The 14,820-nt window shown below is 38.6% G+C and overlaps 1 protein-coding gene across 3 annotated transcripts in view; it reads left to right on the forward strand.

The window, feature by feature from the left end:
- Positions 1-14,458, forward strand: part of PAX2 (paired box 2) — a 76,324-nt gene extending 61,866 nt beyond the window's left edge. For 2 of the 3 annotated variants that reach the window (XM_069755843.1, XM_069755841.1), the window contains exons 8-10: positions 3,573-3,674; positions 12,262-12,348; positions 13,701-14,458. In XM_069755843.1, the coding sequence (XP_069611944.1) occupies positions 3,573-3,674; positions 12,262-12,348; positions 13,701-13,777 (266 nt within the window). In that variant the 3' untranslated portion in view covers positions 13,778-14,458. The remainder of the gene's footprint in view (positions 1-3,572; positions 3,675-12,261; positions 12,349-13,700) is intronic. The other variant, XM_069755840.1, reaches the window with a different exon arrangement.
- The last annotated feature ends 362 nt before the right edge of the window (positions 14,459-14,820 follow it).

A 14,820-nucleotide genomic window follows, 5' to 3' on the forward strand; every position in this document is an offset into this window, starting at 1 on the left:
TGTACCATAAACTGAGGGCAGCATGAATTGCAACCTGACTGCACTGTTGCTGCCAAATATATTATTCTTTGAAACCCTACGTCTTTTCATACAAAATACATTTTAAAAAGCTGGCTGGCTTTTCCCAGAGCTGCTAGAAGGTGAATGACAGGTCTCTCCCTATGTACACATGAGAGAAAGACCTGCTAATCACCTGTGATGGTACTGGAAAGAGACATCCGGGGCGGCAGCGCTTCAGAGGCTAATATACCTGGCTGCCCCTGGATTGGGAAGTATGGATCAATAATACCAAATCTTCAAACTTAAAACATGTTCAGACAGAGATGAATGTGGCAAACAGAAAAGTGATAAACTTGAATTACAAGGTGGGGCGGAGTTGGTTTCTTTTTATTGTTCAAAAAAGAGAGAACCCATATTGGATTCCACTATAAAAAGCCATAAGACTTAACTTTTATTGAATTGAATAAAATACGTATGGTATATTGATAAAATTGTTCCATCCCTTGATGATGCCGCACATGCGGTGAAACATGTTGGTGGGACTTGTGCATTAAAGTTATCTCCTGTCCTGCCAGTTAGTGATGACAACCCGAGGTGCCACCTAATGAAAGCATAGGAAGCAGGAAGCCTTTCATAAAGTATATAAATAAAAGGCAGATTTGAGACATTTTTATGTTAGTCAATTCAATAAAAGTTAAGTCTGATGGCTTATTAGAGTGGGATCCAAAATGAGGTTCTCCCCTTTTTGTACAATTTTGAATATATCCCTCCCACGTGGTTTCTTTTTAACAACACTTTCCTTTGGTCAGCACTCCAGACTTGCACAATATGAAAGAAAGTGAGTACAGTGATTTTGTGCTCCAAGAACTTGAATTCAAAGACAATGAATGTCTATGAGGAATTAACAAATTCTAGATATAAAGTCCGCCCCCAAAGAGAGTATTTAATTTTTTGATGATACTGTCCAAATTGTATGCAAATAGTGGTGATGTACATACAGTACAGACCAAAAGTTTGGACACACCTTCTCATTTAAAGATTTTTCTGTATTTTCATGACTATGAAAATTGTACATCCACACTGAAGGCATCAAAACTATGAATTAACACATGTGGAATTATATACTTAACAAAAAACTGTGAAACAACTGAAATTATGCCTTACATTCTAGGTTCTTCAAAGTAGCCACCTTTTGCTTTGATGACTGCTTTGCACACTCTTGGCATTCTCTTGATGAGCTTCAAGAGGTAGTCACCAGGAATGGTCTTATAATAATCTTGAAGGAGTTTTCCTTCACTCTGCGGTCCAGCTCACCCCAAACCATCTCGATTGGGTTCAGGTCTGGTGACTGTGGAGGCCAGGTCGTCTGGCGTAGCACCCCATCACTCTCCTTCTTGGTCAAATAGCCCTTACACAGGTGCAGATGTGTTTGGGGTCATTGTCCTGTTGAAAAATAAATGATGGCCTAACTAAGCGCAAACCGGATGGAATAGCATGCTGCTGCAAGATGCTGTGGTAGCCATGCTGGTTCAGTATGCCTTCAATTTTGAATAAATCCCCAACAGAGTACCAGGAAAGCACCCCAACACATCACACCTCCTCCTCCATGCTTGACGGTGGGAACCAGGCATGTAGAGTCCATCTGTTCACCTTTTCTGTGTCGCACAAAGACACGGTGGTTGGAAACAAAGATCTCAAATTTGGACTCATCAGACCAAAGCACAGATTTCCACTGGTCTAATGTCCATTCCTTGTGTTCTTTAGCCCAAACAAGTCTCTCCTGCTGGTTGCCTGTCCTTAGCAGTGGTTTTTTAGCAGCTATTTTACCATGAAGGCCTGATGCACAAAGTCTCCTCTTAAGAGTTGTTGTAGAGATGTGTCTGCTGCTAGAACTCTGTGTGGCATTGACCTGGTCTCTAATCTGAGCTACTGTTAACCTGCGATTTCTGACGCTGGTGACTTGGATAAACATATCCTCAGAAGGTGACTCTTGGTCTTCCTTTCCTGGGGCGGTCCTCATGTGAGCCAGTTTCTTTGTAGCGCTTGATGGTTTTTGCCACTGCACTTGGGGACACTTTGAAAGTTTTTCCAATTTGCAGACTGACTGACCTTAATTTCTTAAAGTAATGATGGCCACTCATTTTTCTTTACTTAGCTGCTTTTTTCTTGCCATAAAACATATTCTATCAGTTTATTCAGTAGGACTATCAGCTGTGTATCCACCAGACTTCTGCACAACACAACTGATGGTCCCAACCCCATTTATAAGGCAAGAAATTCCGCTTATTAAACCTGACAGGGCACACCTGTGAAGTGAAAACCATTCCCAGTAACTACCTCTTGAAGCTCATCAAGAGAATGCCAAGAGTGTGCAAAGCAGTCATCAAAGCAAAAGATGGCTACTTTCAAGAACCTAAAATATAAGACTTATTTTCAGTTGTTTCACACTTTTTTATTAAGTATATAATTCCACATGTGTTAATTCATAGTTTTGATGCCTTCAGTGTGAATGTACAATTTTCATAGTCATACAAATGCAGAAAAATCTTTAAATGAGATGGTGTATCCAAACTTTTGGTCTGCACTGTACATTAGACTATGGTTTTCCAATGACTCTCCTAATAATCAAAATGTATTATATTATCACTGTGAATTGTTGAAAATATTTAGGTTTCATGTCTAACGTTACCGCAAGCATGTAACATGGGATTTAGATAATTCTAGTCATAGTCAATGCACTTTAATAATTTGATTATAATGACCTAGGCAAAAGAGATATAATTTGTAATCTTGTAAAGCAGTAATCCAGACGTTTGAAGGAATGTTGGGTTCACTGAGTCCAGTGAAGTGATCAAGAACATTGAAACACCTCTGACTTCCTGAGCTGAGCTTTCCTGCAGGATTTGCGTGCCAATGATAACCAAGTATAAGTCAACCATAAAGAAGAGTCATATAGATTCAGTCCTGCTAACTTCTGTTTACAGACTAATTACCACGGCTAGTATTTATTGGAAGTTGGCTGGCAATAGAGCAGTCTTATCTGGGATTAAAGAAACTCGGCAACATTGGCATCACTTCCAAGTTGTTATGCCTGATTAGGTTGCTGATATTTACAGATGACTGGCACTGGTTATGGATTGTGTGCTATTTTCTCAACCCTTTCCTATATCTACACCACACTATATGATAGATAATCCTATATAATTCAGGAGGATTGTACTTAGCATGCACCAAATACAGGATTTTCTTTTGGACTCAATAGTATCAAATCTAACCAAATCTATATTCTCAAAATGTAAACTGTAGGTTAGTTATTCCAATATAAAGTTAAGGCATAAGATTTCTCAGCTACTTTATACCTATTTAATATGGAATGTTAAGTTCACATTTTCCATTAATTGGAATCTTATTCAGAAGTATAGAAAATTTCCTAAAGAGCTAGGAGCTACTGATCTACCATTCTTTAACCCAACATTGTTTGTATTGTTTGCCCGGTGCGTAATAATTAAATTTTTGCTTCAAACTAAGATTTTTTCCAGCATCTGAGAAAAAAAATGTTTATGTGTTCATAGGTCGAGACATGTCAAGTACAACCTTGCCTGGTTACCCTCCTCATGTTCCTCCAACGGGACAAGGCAGCTACCCAACCTCAACACTGGCTGGAATGGTGCCTGGTAAGTCAATATTATATTGCAATTTATTTTTAAAGATCAGTATTAAGTCATAAATGCTATATATTTGAGAATTCTACATTTTATAATTAGCTACTTCACCTTTAGAATGATATACACTATCTTTAATATGTATACACTTTTGGGAAGAAAGTACCGGTTAAGAACTACTGACACTTAAGCACACAAATACATACTTATTGAGGGGAACAGTATTTGTTGATTATCTAATGATTGCTCTAAAAGGTCTCTGAGAGCCAATATTTCTGGTTGCTGTTAAATCACTCAACCAGAGGAACCACTGAGCAGCGAAAGCAATGTGCCATAGTACTGTAAATGGAATGCTTTCACCGGGCCGGAGCTATATTTTACAATTAATGGGGGATTAAATCCCTTCCACTCTCATAGTATATCACTAGGTACTCTTAGCGCTTGACACACATAGTACGCAGCACTCCACAGGACATTGACAGGGAAGAAGCATCTCATTATCACTGCATTGACAGGCACCAACGTTTCGGTCCACCATTCGGTCCAACCTGTGGAGTGCTGTTCATGTCTGTCCAGCTCTAAACCTTGTCTGTTTCACTGCAGGACTGGGAGTGGTGAGTCTAGCACAATGTGCATATCTATGTCATGTCTTCTACGTATGTTCTTCTTACATTGTTGTTTAATTATGATTCTACTACCAATATAATCAAAGCTAAATGTGACAATTTATTTATTTTGATCTCATCTTTTCTTAATTGTCGTTGTTCACTTCTAGCCTTAAGTATACCGTGTATTCACTTATGGAAGAGCTAAGTTTTTCTTTCAGTATTTTGGAGAACATCACAGGTTTTAGAAAACTTTAATAATATAATAATTGTACCATAATATAAACCTACATTAATGAGAAAAACTAAATACACTTTAAATTCTATAATTCTTTACATATCAGAACATCATCAAAAATACTTTTTGAAGGTCTTAAAATAATTTAACTACAACCTCAGATGAACAACACTTGACAAATTGCATTGTATCATTATTTATTTCAAAAACCTATCCCACAGTGTAGAAGCAGTGGGTGAAAAATTATATAAACCCCATGAATCAGTATCTCAAAGCAATAAATGTATGAGTTTAGCAGTCTCTCATCATTCTGGAGGAATCTTGTCCAACTCTTTAAAACATTACTTAAGTTCACTGAGTTTTGTGGGCATTCCTTTATGCACAGCTCGTTCAAAGTCCTGCCACAGCATTTCAATTAAGATGAAGTCTGGACTTTGACTGGGCCAGTGCGACAGCTTGATTCTTTTCTTTTTCAGCTATTCTGATGTTGCTGGTGTTCTTAGTATCATTGTTTTGTTACATGACAAGTTTCGACCCAATTTAGTTTTTGGATACGTGGCCTTACATTTGACTCTGCAGTATGTGGACTCTACTCAATGACTGTAAGTTGCACAGGTTCTGTGGCTGTAAAACAAGCTCAAATCATCACCCTTCCACCACCATGCTTGACAGTTGGTATGAGGTGTAGTTATTTATAAGCTGTGTTTGTTTTTCACCAAATGCAACACAGGACAATATAACCAAACATGTCCTCTTTGGTCTTGTCTGGTCAAAGTGGTATTATAGATGTGGTTACTAGTAGCTAGGTCATACCAACTTGATGGACATTTTAGGAAGCAGGAGATCCCAAGGAATAAAGTGATGATCCACAAGAATGAGTAGAAGACAAAGATGCCAAAGCTTTTCTATTTCAAGTTTCAGAGGTACAAAGCATTTTGAAGCAGCTGCATTTATTTATCCAGTAGAAAGAGACATATGGAGGAAGGGTTGCTAAAAATCTTAAATACACTAGAAAAGGACCCAAACAATGCAAAGAAATGCCTGTGGAAAAGATACTTCAAAAAGGCATATGACAAACAAAATATGGGCAAGAAGTATAGAAGTATTTAAGAAGAGTACTCATGTAATAACATTGTGGCCACAATTTATTATTGTCATTTCTGGATTTTTTTTAAGAGAAATATAATATGTTCTTTATTAGTGGCTTCAGTATTTAAGTTTTTTTCTCTATACATTTTGTTCCATTTTTTAAGCTGTCTTTTTTTTTAAATTTTTCTTGATGCGTTTGCTTATTCAGATGTTTGAGATAGATTCAAGAAATGTGTCTTTTACTAAATATAGCATTTTATTTTGGTGCATCTCACGCCTGTTCTTTTTGGTGTTTCTAGTGAAGGTTTCAATTTAGCACATTTTAAGACAAATGTGGATCTTTTGGTGCTAAAAAGTCATAAAAATTGGTTAAGGACATCATTAAAGTGAATTTAAAATTTTAAATTCATGTAATGAATTTACCATTTTGAAGAGTTTGGCGCAAAAATGCCAGCCAATACTACAATCAATCGCAAATGATGAATTGGGCCCTGTATCTATAGAAAAAGTGTCTCATGTTGCTAAGGTGATCGAAGGACATTACTCCACAAGTCTTGTGGTTTGCGCAGATGCAATGTTGCAAACTTTAATCATGCTGCTATGGTCTTTTTAAATATGAAAATAGCTTCTCCAGAGAGGAAGAGGACAGGAACTTTGGTGTCAACTACTGGAGGAAGCAATCCTATATTTTAACATTGACTCCTTAACATCTTTACGACACTTGCAGTACATATACTTCCCCGACCAATGCAGTATTTGTACATCATGGTGATCACTTGCACACAGGGGGCTGTGAGCAGGCAATCACCGCCAGGTGTTGGCTGATTCTAACAGCTGACACCCAGCTCTCCGTGCCAATAGCGGTGCCCGCATCTCTCTTGGCACTTTAACTCTAAATACTGCAGGTGGTGTGATTGCAGCATTTAGAGAGCAGGCAGAGGGAAGAAAGCCCCTCTGACCTTGGATCGGAGACCCCACAACGTCATTGCGGGGACCTGCTCGTTGCCATGGTGACCTGATATCTTTATGACAACATCCGGGTCACCTGCACTATCAAGTTACTTAGATCATGATCTAACTAACTTGTTTCTGCAGCACTGAAAGATTATAAGGTATAGCAATGCTCCTGCATTGCTATACCTTATTACGCCGATCAGATTGCGCAAAGTGAAAACCCCATAGTGGGACTAAGTAAAAAAAGTAAAAAGAAGGTGAAAAGAGTTGAAAAAATACTTTAAAAAAAATCACGAAATAATATATACGGTATATATATATATATATATATATATATATATATATATATATATACTAGATGGTGGCCCGATTCTAACGCAATGGGTATTCTAGAATATGTATGTATGCATATAGCAGCCACATAGTATATAGCACAGGCCACGTAGTATATAAGAGTACTATGTGTCCTGTGGTATATACCATGTGGCTGCTATATACATACATACATATTGTAGAATACCCAATGCGTTAATATAGGCCACGCAGTAAATAACACAGCCCACGTAGTATATAACACAGCCCAAACAGTATATAGCAGCCACGCAGTATATAGCAGCCACGCAGTATATAACACAGCCCACGTAGTATGTAACACTGGCCACGTAATATATAACACAGGCCACGTAATATATAGCACAGCCCACATAGTATCTAACAGTGGCCACATAGTATAAAGCACGCAGTATAGAACACAGCCACATAGTATATAACACTGCCCACGTAGTATATAGCAGCCATGTAGTATATAACGCAGCCCACACAGTATATAACACTGGCCATGTAATATATAGCACAGCCCACGCAGTATAGAACACAGCCCACATAGTATCTAACACTGGCCAGGTAGTATATAGCAGCCACGCGGTATCTAACAAAGCCCACGTAGTATTTAGCAGTGTGGGCACCATATCCCTGTTAAAAAAAAAAATTAAAATAAAAAATAGTTAGATACTCACCTGGCGGGATCCAGCATAGATCCAGCAAACCTCTGGCGATGCGTGTGGTTGCCGCCATCTTGCGTTCCCATGATGCATTGCAAAATTACCCAGATCACTTAGTGGTCTTGCGAGACCGCTAAGTCTTCTGGGTAATTTCGCAATACATCCCTGGGACCGGAAGCTGGCGAGAGCGCATCGTCGGACTACGTAAGGTGAGAATAGCAGGTTTTTTTTTAATTATTATTTTTAACATTAGATCTTTTTACTATTGATGCTGCATAGGCAGCATCAATAGTAAAAACTTGGTCACACAGGGTTAATAGCGGCGGTAATGGAGTGAGTTACCCGCGGCATAACGGGGTCCGTTACCACTGGCATTAACCCTGTGTGAGTGGTCACTGGAGGGGAGTATGGAGCGGGCGCTGACTGCGGGCAGTATGGAGCGGGCGCCGGGCACTCACTGCGGGGAGTATGGAGCGGGCACTGACTGCGGGGATTATGGAGCGGGTACTGACTGCGGGGAGTATGGAGCGGGCGCTGGGCACTGACTGCGGGGAGTATGGAGCGGGCACTGACTGCGGGGAGTATGGAGCGGGCGCCGGGCACTGACTGCAGGGGAGTAGGGAGGGACTAATCGGACTGTGGCTGTCGCTGATTGGTCGCGGCAGCCATGACACGCAGCTGGCGAGACCAATCAGCGACTTGGATTCCATGACAGACAGAGGCCGCGACCAATGAATATCCGTGACAGAAGGACAGACAGACAGAAAGACGGAAGTGACCCTTAGACAATTATATAGTAGATTGTACCCAAAAATAATATTATGAAAAAACAAAAAAACATAAAAGTACATATATTAGGTATCGCTGCATCCGGAACGATGTGATCTATAAAATTGTCCCACTAGTAAACTCTTTTAGTGAATATCGTAAAAAGTAAATGAATAAAAAACGAGTAAAAAAGATGCTTTATCATCATACTGCCAAATAAAAAGTAAAATAAAAGCAATAAAAAGACAAATGTAAATGAAAATAGTATAGCTGAAACCTTCATCTTGTCATACACAAATCAAGCTGCCATACAGCTCCATCAGTGGAAAAATAAAAAAAATTATAGCTCTCAGAATAAAGCGATGCAAAAATAACTAGTTTTTCTATGAAAGTTTTATTGTGTAAAAGCATTAAAGCATAAAAAAAATTAAATGTGGTATCGCTGTAATCATATTGGCCCGAAGAATAAAGCTGCCTTATCACTTTTACCACACATGGAACGGCATTAAAAAGCCCCAAAAACAATTCCTACATTGTTGTGTTTTGTTTATTCTGCTTCCCAAAATTCGGAATAGAAGTCGTCCAAAAAATGTCACGTGCTCGAAAATGGTATCTATAAAAACGTCAACTCTTCCCACAAAAAACAAGCCCTCACATGACTTTGGCAGCAGAAATATTAAAAAATTATAGCTCTCAAAATATGGTGATGAAAAACTAGTTTTTGAAAACAAAAAAGCGTCTTTTAGTGTGTGACAGTAGCCAAACATAAAAACCCACTATAACACTAATATCGCTGTAATAGCACCGACCCGAAGAATAAAGTCGTCTAATCACTGTTACCGCACAAGGAATAGCGTAAAAAATAAATAAAACAAATTCTTCACTTGCTGTTGATTTTTTCATTCTGCCTTGCAAAGATCACAGTCAGGCTCATCTCACATTTATCCTGTGCTCTACACTAAGAGCTAACACCGGGTTTCTGTGTAAATCTCTGAAATACGGGATTCAGATGGAACCCCCAGCAGAACATTCCATAAAATGAGGCAGTTGGAGACACTGTGGAAGCTGTCTGACCTTTGATCCAGTGGTGTCCATCTTTTTATTAGGAGAACATAAAAGTGCCATTGGACACAGTTTTATGCACCTCTGAAAAAAGGGACTCCACTGATCAGAGGCTATATGGAGTCCAGAGTAACTCTGCTTCCTCGTTATAGTGAATTAATCCCTCAGTGGGTTTCATCTGAATTATGTCACTCAAAGATTTAAAGGCAAACGGCAATGTAAGTGCCCAGATAAATAATTAACTAAGGGCATATGATTAGAAGAACCTGGCTGCTGCTTAGCTTTTTCAATTCCGATGATAGTAGTAAGTGTGTACTTAAAGGGGCTGTCCACTGCTAGGACAACATTCTTGATCAAAATGCTCCCCTGCCAGCTCCATTCCCGTGGGATTGGCACTCGTGGTCCCAGAGCTCTCGTGAGGCGTTGTGACATGTGATGCTGGCGCCCAATCAGCACTGGCATCGATGTCACCACCTTTGGATGAACCGAACATGAAGAGGAAGTCCGGGCTGCAATTAATCCCTGGCTTCCTCTTCATGCTGAATTCATACAAAAGCGGGGACCATGACGTCACTGCTGATTGGGCGCCATCGTCACATGTCACAACACAGCACGAGAGCCCCAGGGAGAGTGACTGCCAACACCACGGGAACGGATCAGGCATGGGAGGTGAATATAAGGCCGGGGTCATACTTGCGAGTGTGATACGAGAAACTCGCATGAGTCTCTCTCATCAATACCTGGCACTTCCGCCGGCGCTCTGACTGGAGAGTGTGGCTCTATGTATTTCTATGCAGCCGCACACTCTGGTCCCGAGTGCTGGTGGCAGTGCCGGGTATTGCTGAGAGAGACTCATGCGAGTTTCTCGCATCACACTCGCAAGTGTGACACTGGCCTAAGCTTTATTATTTTGTGGGGGCCAAGCAAGGGGTATGAGAAGTTGTCCAAGCAGTGGACAACTTCTTTAACTGTTCACTCACTGCTTCCGCAGTTTAGCCAAGTTTTTTTTTTATTAAATACTGACACTGTGTTAATTATCACGTGCTATTGCTCATCCAAAGGTGCATTTACCTAATTTAAAGGATCACATTTTTTTTTTACTCCCTGATACATAAAATCATAGAATTCAAAGAGTGTGTATTTAGTATTTCCCATGACTGTATGTTCCTATTTGAATTGCTGAAGTGTTAGAAAAAGAGTCATTGGCCATCACAGCCAACTTATTTCACATTTATAGTCAGGAGTATAACAAGAACTAATGGTTCAGTACTTTCTTACTGAGCATATTTATAGATACAGTGTATTGATCTGATGGACAAAGGGCTATTTCTCCTAGGCATAGGTTTGACAATGCATTAATGCCCATGTTTATTTATTCTGCGTTATATAACAAATAAGAGTGAATGCTCCATTAAATGACACTGCATAAAGCTGTAGAACAGACACATATATTTCACCCCTAACGTTCCACTCCCTAATATACGAGAGTATTTGTTTGAGACATTACTGTATAACTTAAAGAAAAAGGAGTCCAGGTTGGCGCAGTGAACTGCTGGAAAGGGCTAGCGGCCGGGTGAACAGAAAGGGGAGTATGGAAATAAAATTCAATGCTGATGAGGAAATTACACTTGTTTCATTAGTGATCAGGAAAAGAGATAGCTCAGTCCCTTTTGGTCACAGTTGAGCTCAAAAACTCATTATCCTCCTGTATGCATGCTTTCACTTCTCGTCAATAAACACTTCCCACTAACCGCTATTCTGCTCCCACCCCCTGCGCACACATATAAACACATGTAACTTTTGCTGTTCTGTACACAGCCTTCGTATGTCTAATATTCAGTAGTGCGCAAATAAACTAATGGGACCTGCTCCTCTGCATATATATATATATATATATATATATATATATATATATATATATATTTGTAACATAATGGGCTCATGATATCAGATCAATGTTAGATATCATATTAGGAGAAATAGCAATTTGTTTACATCCTTGTAGGAACTGAACAATTTCTCAATGACAATTCGAGCCATGTTATATGAACTATCATCAATCTTTATTCCTTCTTTGGTGATATTCGTAAAGCTTTGCCAAGCCTCAATTTATTCATACAGCCTATTCATTAGGTATACTAATAAGTGTAGATGCATAGAAAACCCATATAGAAGGAGTACAAGAGACAGTAATACAAAAAAATAACATGCTGTAATTTTATTTGAACAATATTTAAAATCATGCATACAATAATTAGAACACAAGAATGTACAACTGGGAGACATTGAGATCAGGCAAGTAATTACATAAGTAAAAGCAAGAGACTATATATATAAAATACAGCCATGATATTGTAAACGGATACCTATGAAAGTCTCAAGCCAGAAGAGGGTATTTCAGAAAATGTGCTGAAGAAGTAACCAAAACAGAGTATAAATGAAACATGTTAAATAAAGATAGATTACAAGTAAATATGCACAGTGTCATAGGTAACCTAACCAGTCAGGAAAATTGCTTCCAAAACGCGTTTCGCATCTAGCTTGGTCAAGGGGTCGCATAGTGCAGCCAATGAAATTTGGATTACTGATGTTTATTATTATTTTGTGTTCATCTTACATATCCAATTGTATGTCTCACATTCTGTCATCTTTAGTATTAAATATAGTATATAACACAGAACTGTAAGTTAAAAGATGCACTGGATGCATTAATGGGTTAGGCTAAACCAATATTTGTGAACCCTTAACCAATGAAACCACTGAGACCTAAGTTTATGACTATTGGGCAATACAAACAAATATCTATGTTTTGCCTACATACAGTATGTGGATACATAGTAGGTACTTAAAATTAATTAACAAATAATATTTTGTCTTTCTAGGAAGTGAATTTTCCGGAAATCCCTACAGCCATCATCAATACACAACATACAATGAAGCATGGAGGTTTAGCAACCCAGCATTACTAAGTGAGTAAAGATCTAAATGCAGGGATATAGCATTTTAATATTCAATGCTTCTGCAAAGTGGTTGTCCCAGTATTAAATACATCTTTATTACGTTGAATACAAAAAATAACAATATAACTTTAAGATAGTTAGCAAATTGGACCTGTTACCAGATTCTATCATGTAAACTGCAGATATTATTAAATTCTCCCTTAGACCTGGTAAGGAAGCTTTATTTACTTTGAAGATCCATGTTATAGTGGCTGTATAATCCTTTGGTGTAGCTTAACTAAATATCTACACACATAACCTGATTAACAGCTCCTGAATGCCCCTTGTGCCGCTGAGATCTCACACTGCTCAGTACAAGCTGCAGCTGTCAGTCAGGCTGGGTGTGCTGATGCTGAATACACCTTGAGGCATTTCCATTTGTAGCTGGGCTCACCTTAATATCAGGATTACAAAGCCATTCTAACACGGATTTTGAAAGTAAATACACCAATCTAATCAGATGTAAGAGATCTGTTTAATAAAGTATGCAATTTGTGTTGTGAAATCTACTTTAATAGCATTTTTAGACTTTGGGCATGAAATGATTCATAAGGAAATAATAAAATCTGGTGTTCAATTATTGTATTCTAATTTCCTTGTGAAAAAGGTGGGAAAGAAAATATGGAAAGCAATTCATACTATCATGTGTTTCAATGAACCCCAACAAAACCCAGTGCAGTTACATTTCAGCATACTCCCTGGGTACAAGTGTATCTGATAAAATAGTTATTTGAGGACAGAACAACTTTTCAGCGCACAACATGTTTCGGCAAAAGACTTTGGTTCTTCCATAGGCTATATGTTTGTACAGTGAGTGTGTTAACCCTGTGTCTATCATATACTGTTTTATGTTGCCAACTACATGGCATCTTGGAGATATATTTTCCCATTAAATTTGAACTTCCCTATGATTATTGTAAACGAGCATTTCCAGGAACACTCGTTTCATGATAATCATGAATTTAAACAGGCTGACGATCACCTCGAGGCTGGCAGACGAATCATTATTCATGGAGGACATTGCCCTGTGTAAACAGGACTTGCTCTGCCAGGAACAATGACCACCTATGTGCACTGAGCGATCAATTTCAGATGGCACCATGCGCGTAAAGTCTGTCTGTGCAAAACAGGCTATTAAACCGCCAGTCAGTAAAGGTTTACCTTATGACGGTTATTTAGTACCGCTGTTTGGTTCGTGTAAATAGACCATAAGAATGGGGAATATTTGGAAAGTAGAAAGTGTATTTTTGTTGTGTTTGTCTCTGTTTTGTTTGCTTGTTGTCCTTTCAACCAGTCCATTCTTCTCCTGTGTTAACTTTCAGGTTCCCCTTATTATTATAGTGCCACATCCAGGGGCTCCGCACCTCCCACTGCTGCCACTGCCTATGACCGCCACTAGTTACCATGGAAACCATATGAAACTACATGGCGAGAACTTAGGCCTCCATATTGTACCTGTGTGAACATCATCATCTTGGGAAGAGGAGTGTCTCATGCCATGCCTCCTACAATCACTCACCTACAACTACTGACTATTCAGGGTCTTCTGTCTACCACCCACCTCCCTGTTCTTACTTTATCCACATACCTGACACTGGAACTCTTTTGTTGCAGAGGAAAGGCCCATAAATTAATTTATACTGTGGACTCTGGGACCTTAAGGCAGCAACATTTTAACATATTAGCCAGTGTTATTGTGCTCAAGTCAGCAATGCAAAGAAGACATTTTTTGTAGGACTCCGAAAACCAATGTTATTTGGTAAAACAGAACTAGATGGAAACAAGTTTGTAAGCCAGAAAATGAATCAAACGAGAAAGATATTCTCAAATATTTCCCAACTAAATGCATATTATTGGAAAGATCTACAGAGGACAGAAGAGATCTGACGGAATCATTATGAAGCAATTAGCAATCGGGAGACTGTAGGAATCAAAAAAGTGTTTCATTAGTGATTTCTCTTGGGAATTTCAGAACTAACCCCTCTCTTTTTCTTTCTGCCTTGGATTGGATGCCTGTCAATCACACTCCATTCATTGTGCGTGGCATGTCATGAAACTCCATATGGACACCATACCAGTGAACAAAAAAAATGGAAAATAAAAAAAACAATCATCTCAGAGAAGACTGGAGAACATTTTAAAGTCAATTGACTTAGAGAAAAAAAATATATGAATATATAAATATATATATAAAATACACTGTTTTTATGCTTTATCATGAAGGTCTGTACAAATTACAATAGACATTTTTTTATATAAAAAACATAAAAGCAAAAAATGCTGAAAATGGAAGAGAATGTCATAGGAACATGTAAAGAAGGCAGTTCTTGAAATAATATTTCCTCTTTTTTGTTTTGTTTGCACTAGTGTGTCGGAGTACATTGTTAAGGGATCCTGTTACCTCCCTTTACCATAAAATCATTGTGAAAAAAAATAACAAAA

The sequence above is a fragment of the Ranitomeya imitator genome, chromosome 2 (assembly GCF_032444005.1).
Source record: "Ranitomeya imitator isolate aRanImi1 chromosome 2, aRanImi1.pri, whole genome shotgun sequence".
Classification (NCBI taxonomy): Eukaryota; Metazoa; Chordata; class Amphibia; order Anura; family Dendrobatidae; genus Ranitomeya; species Ranitomeya imitator.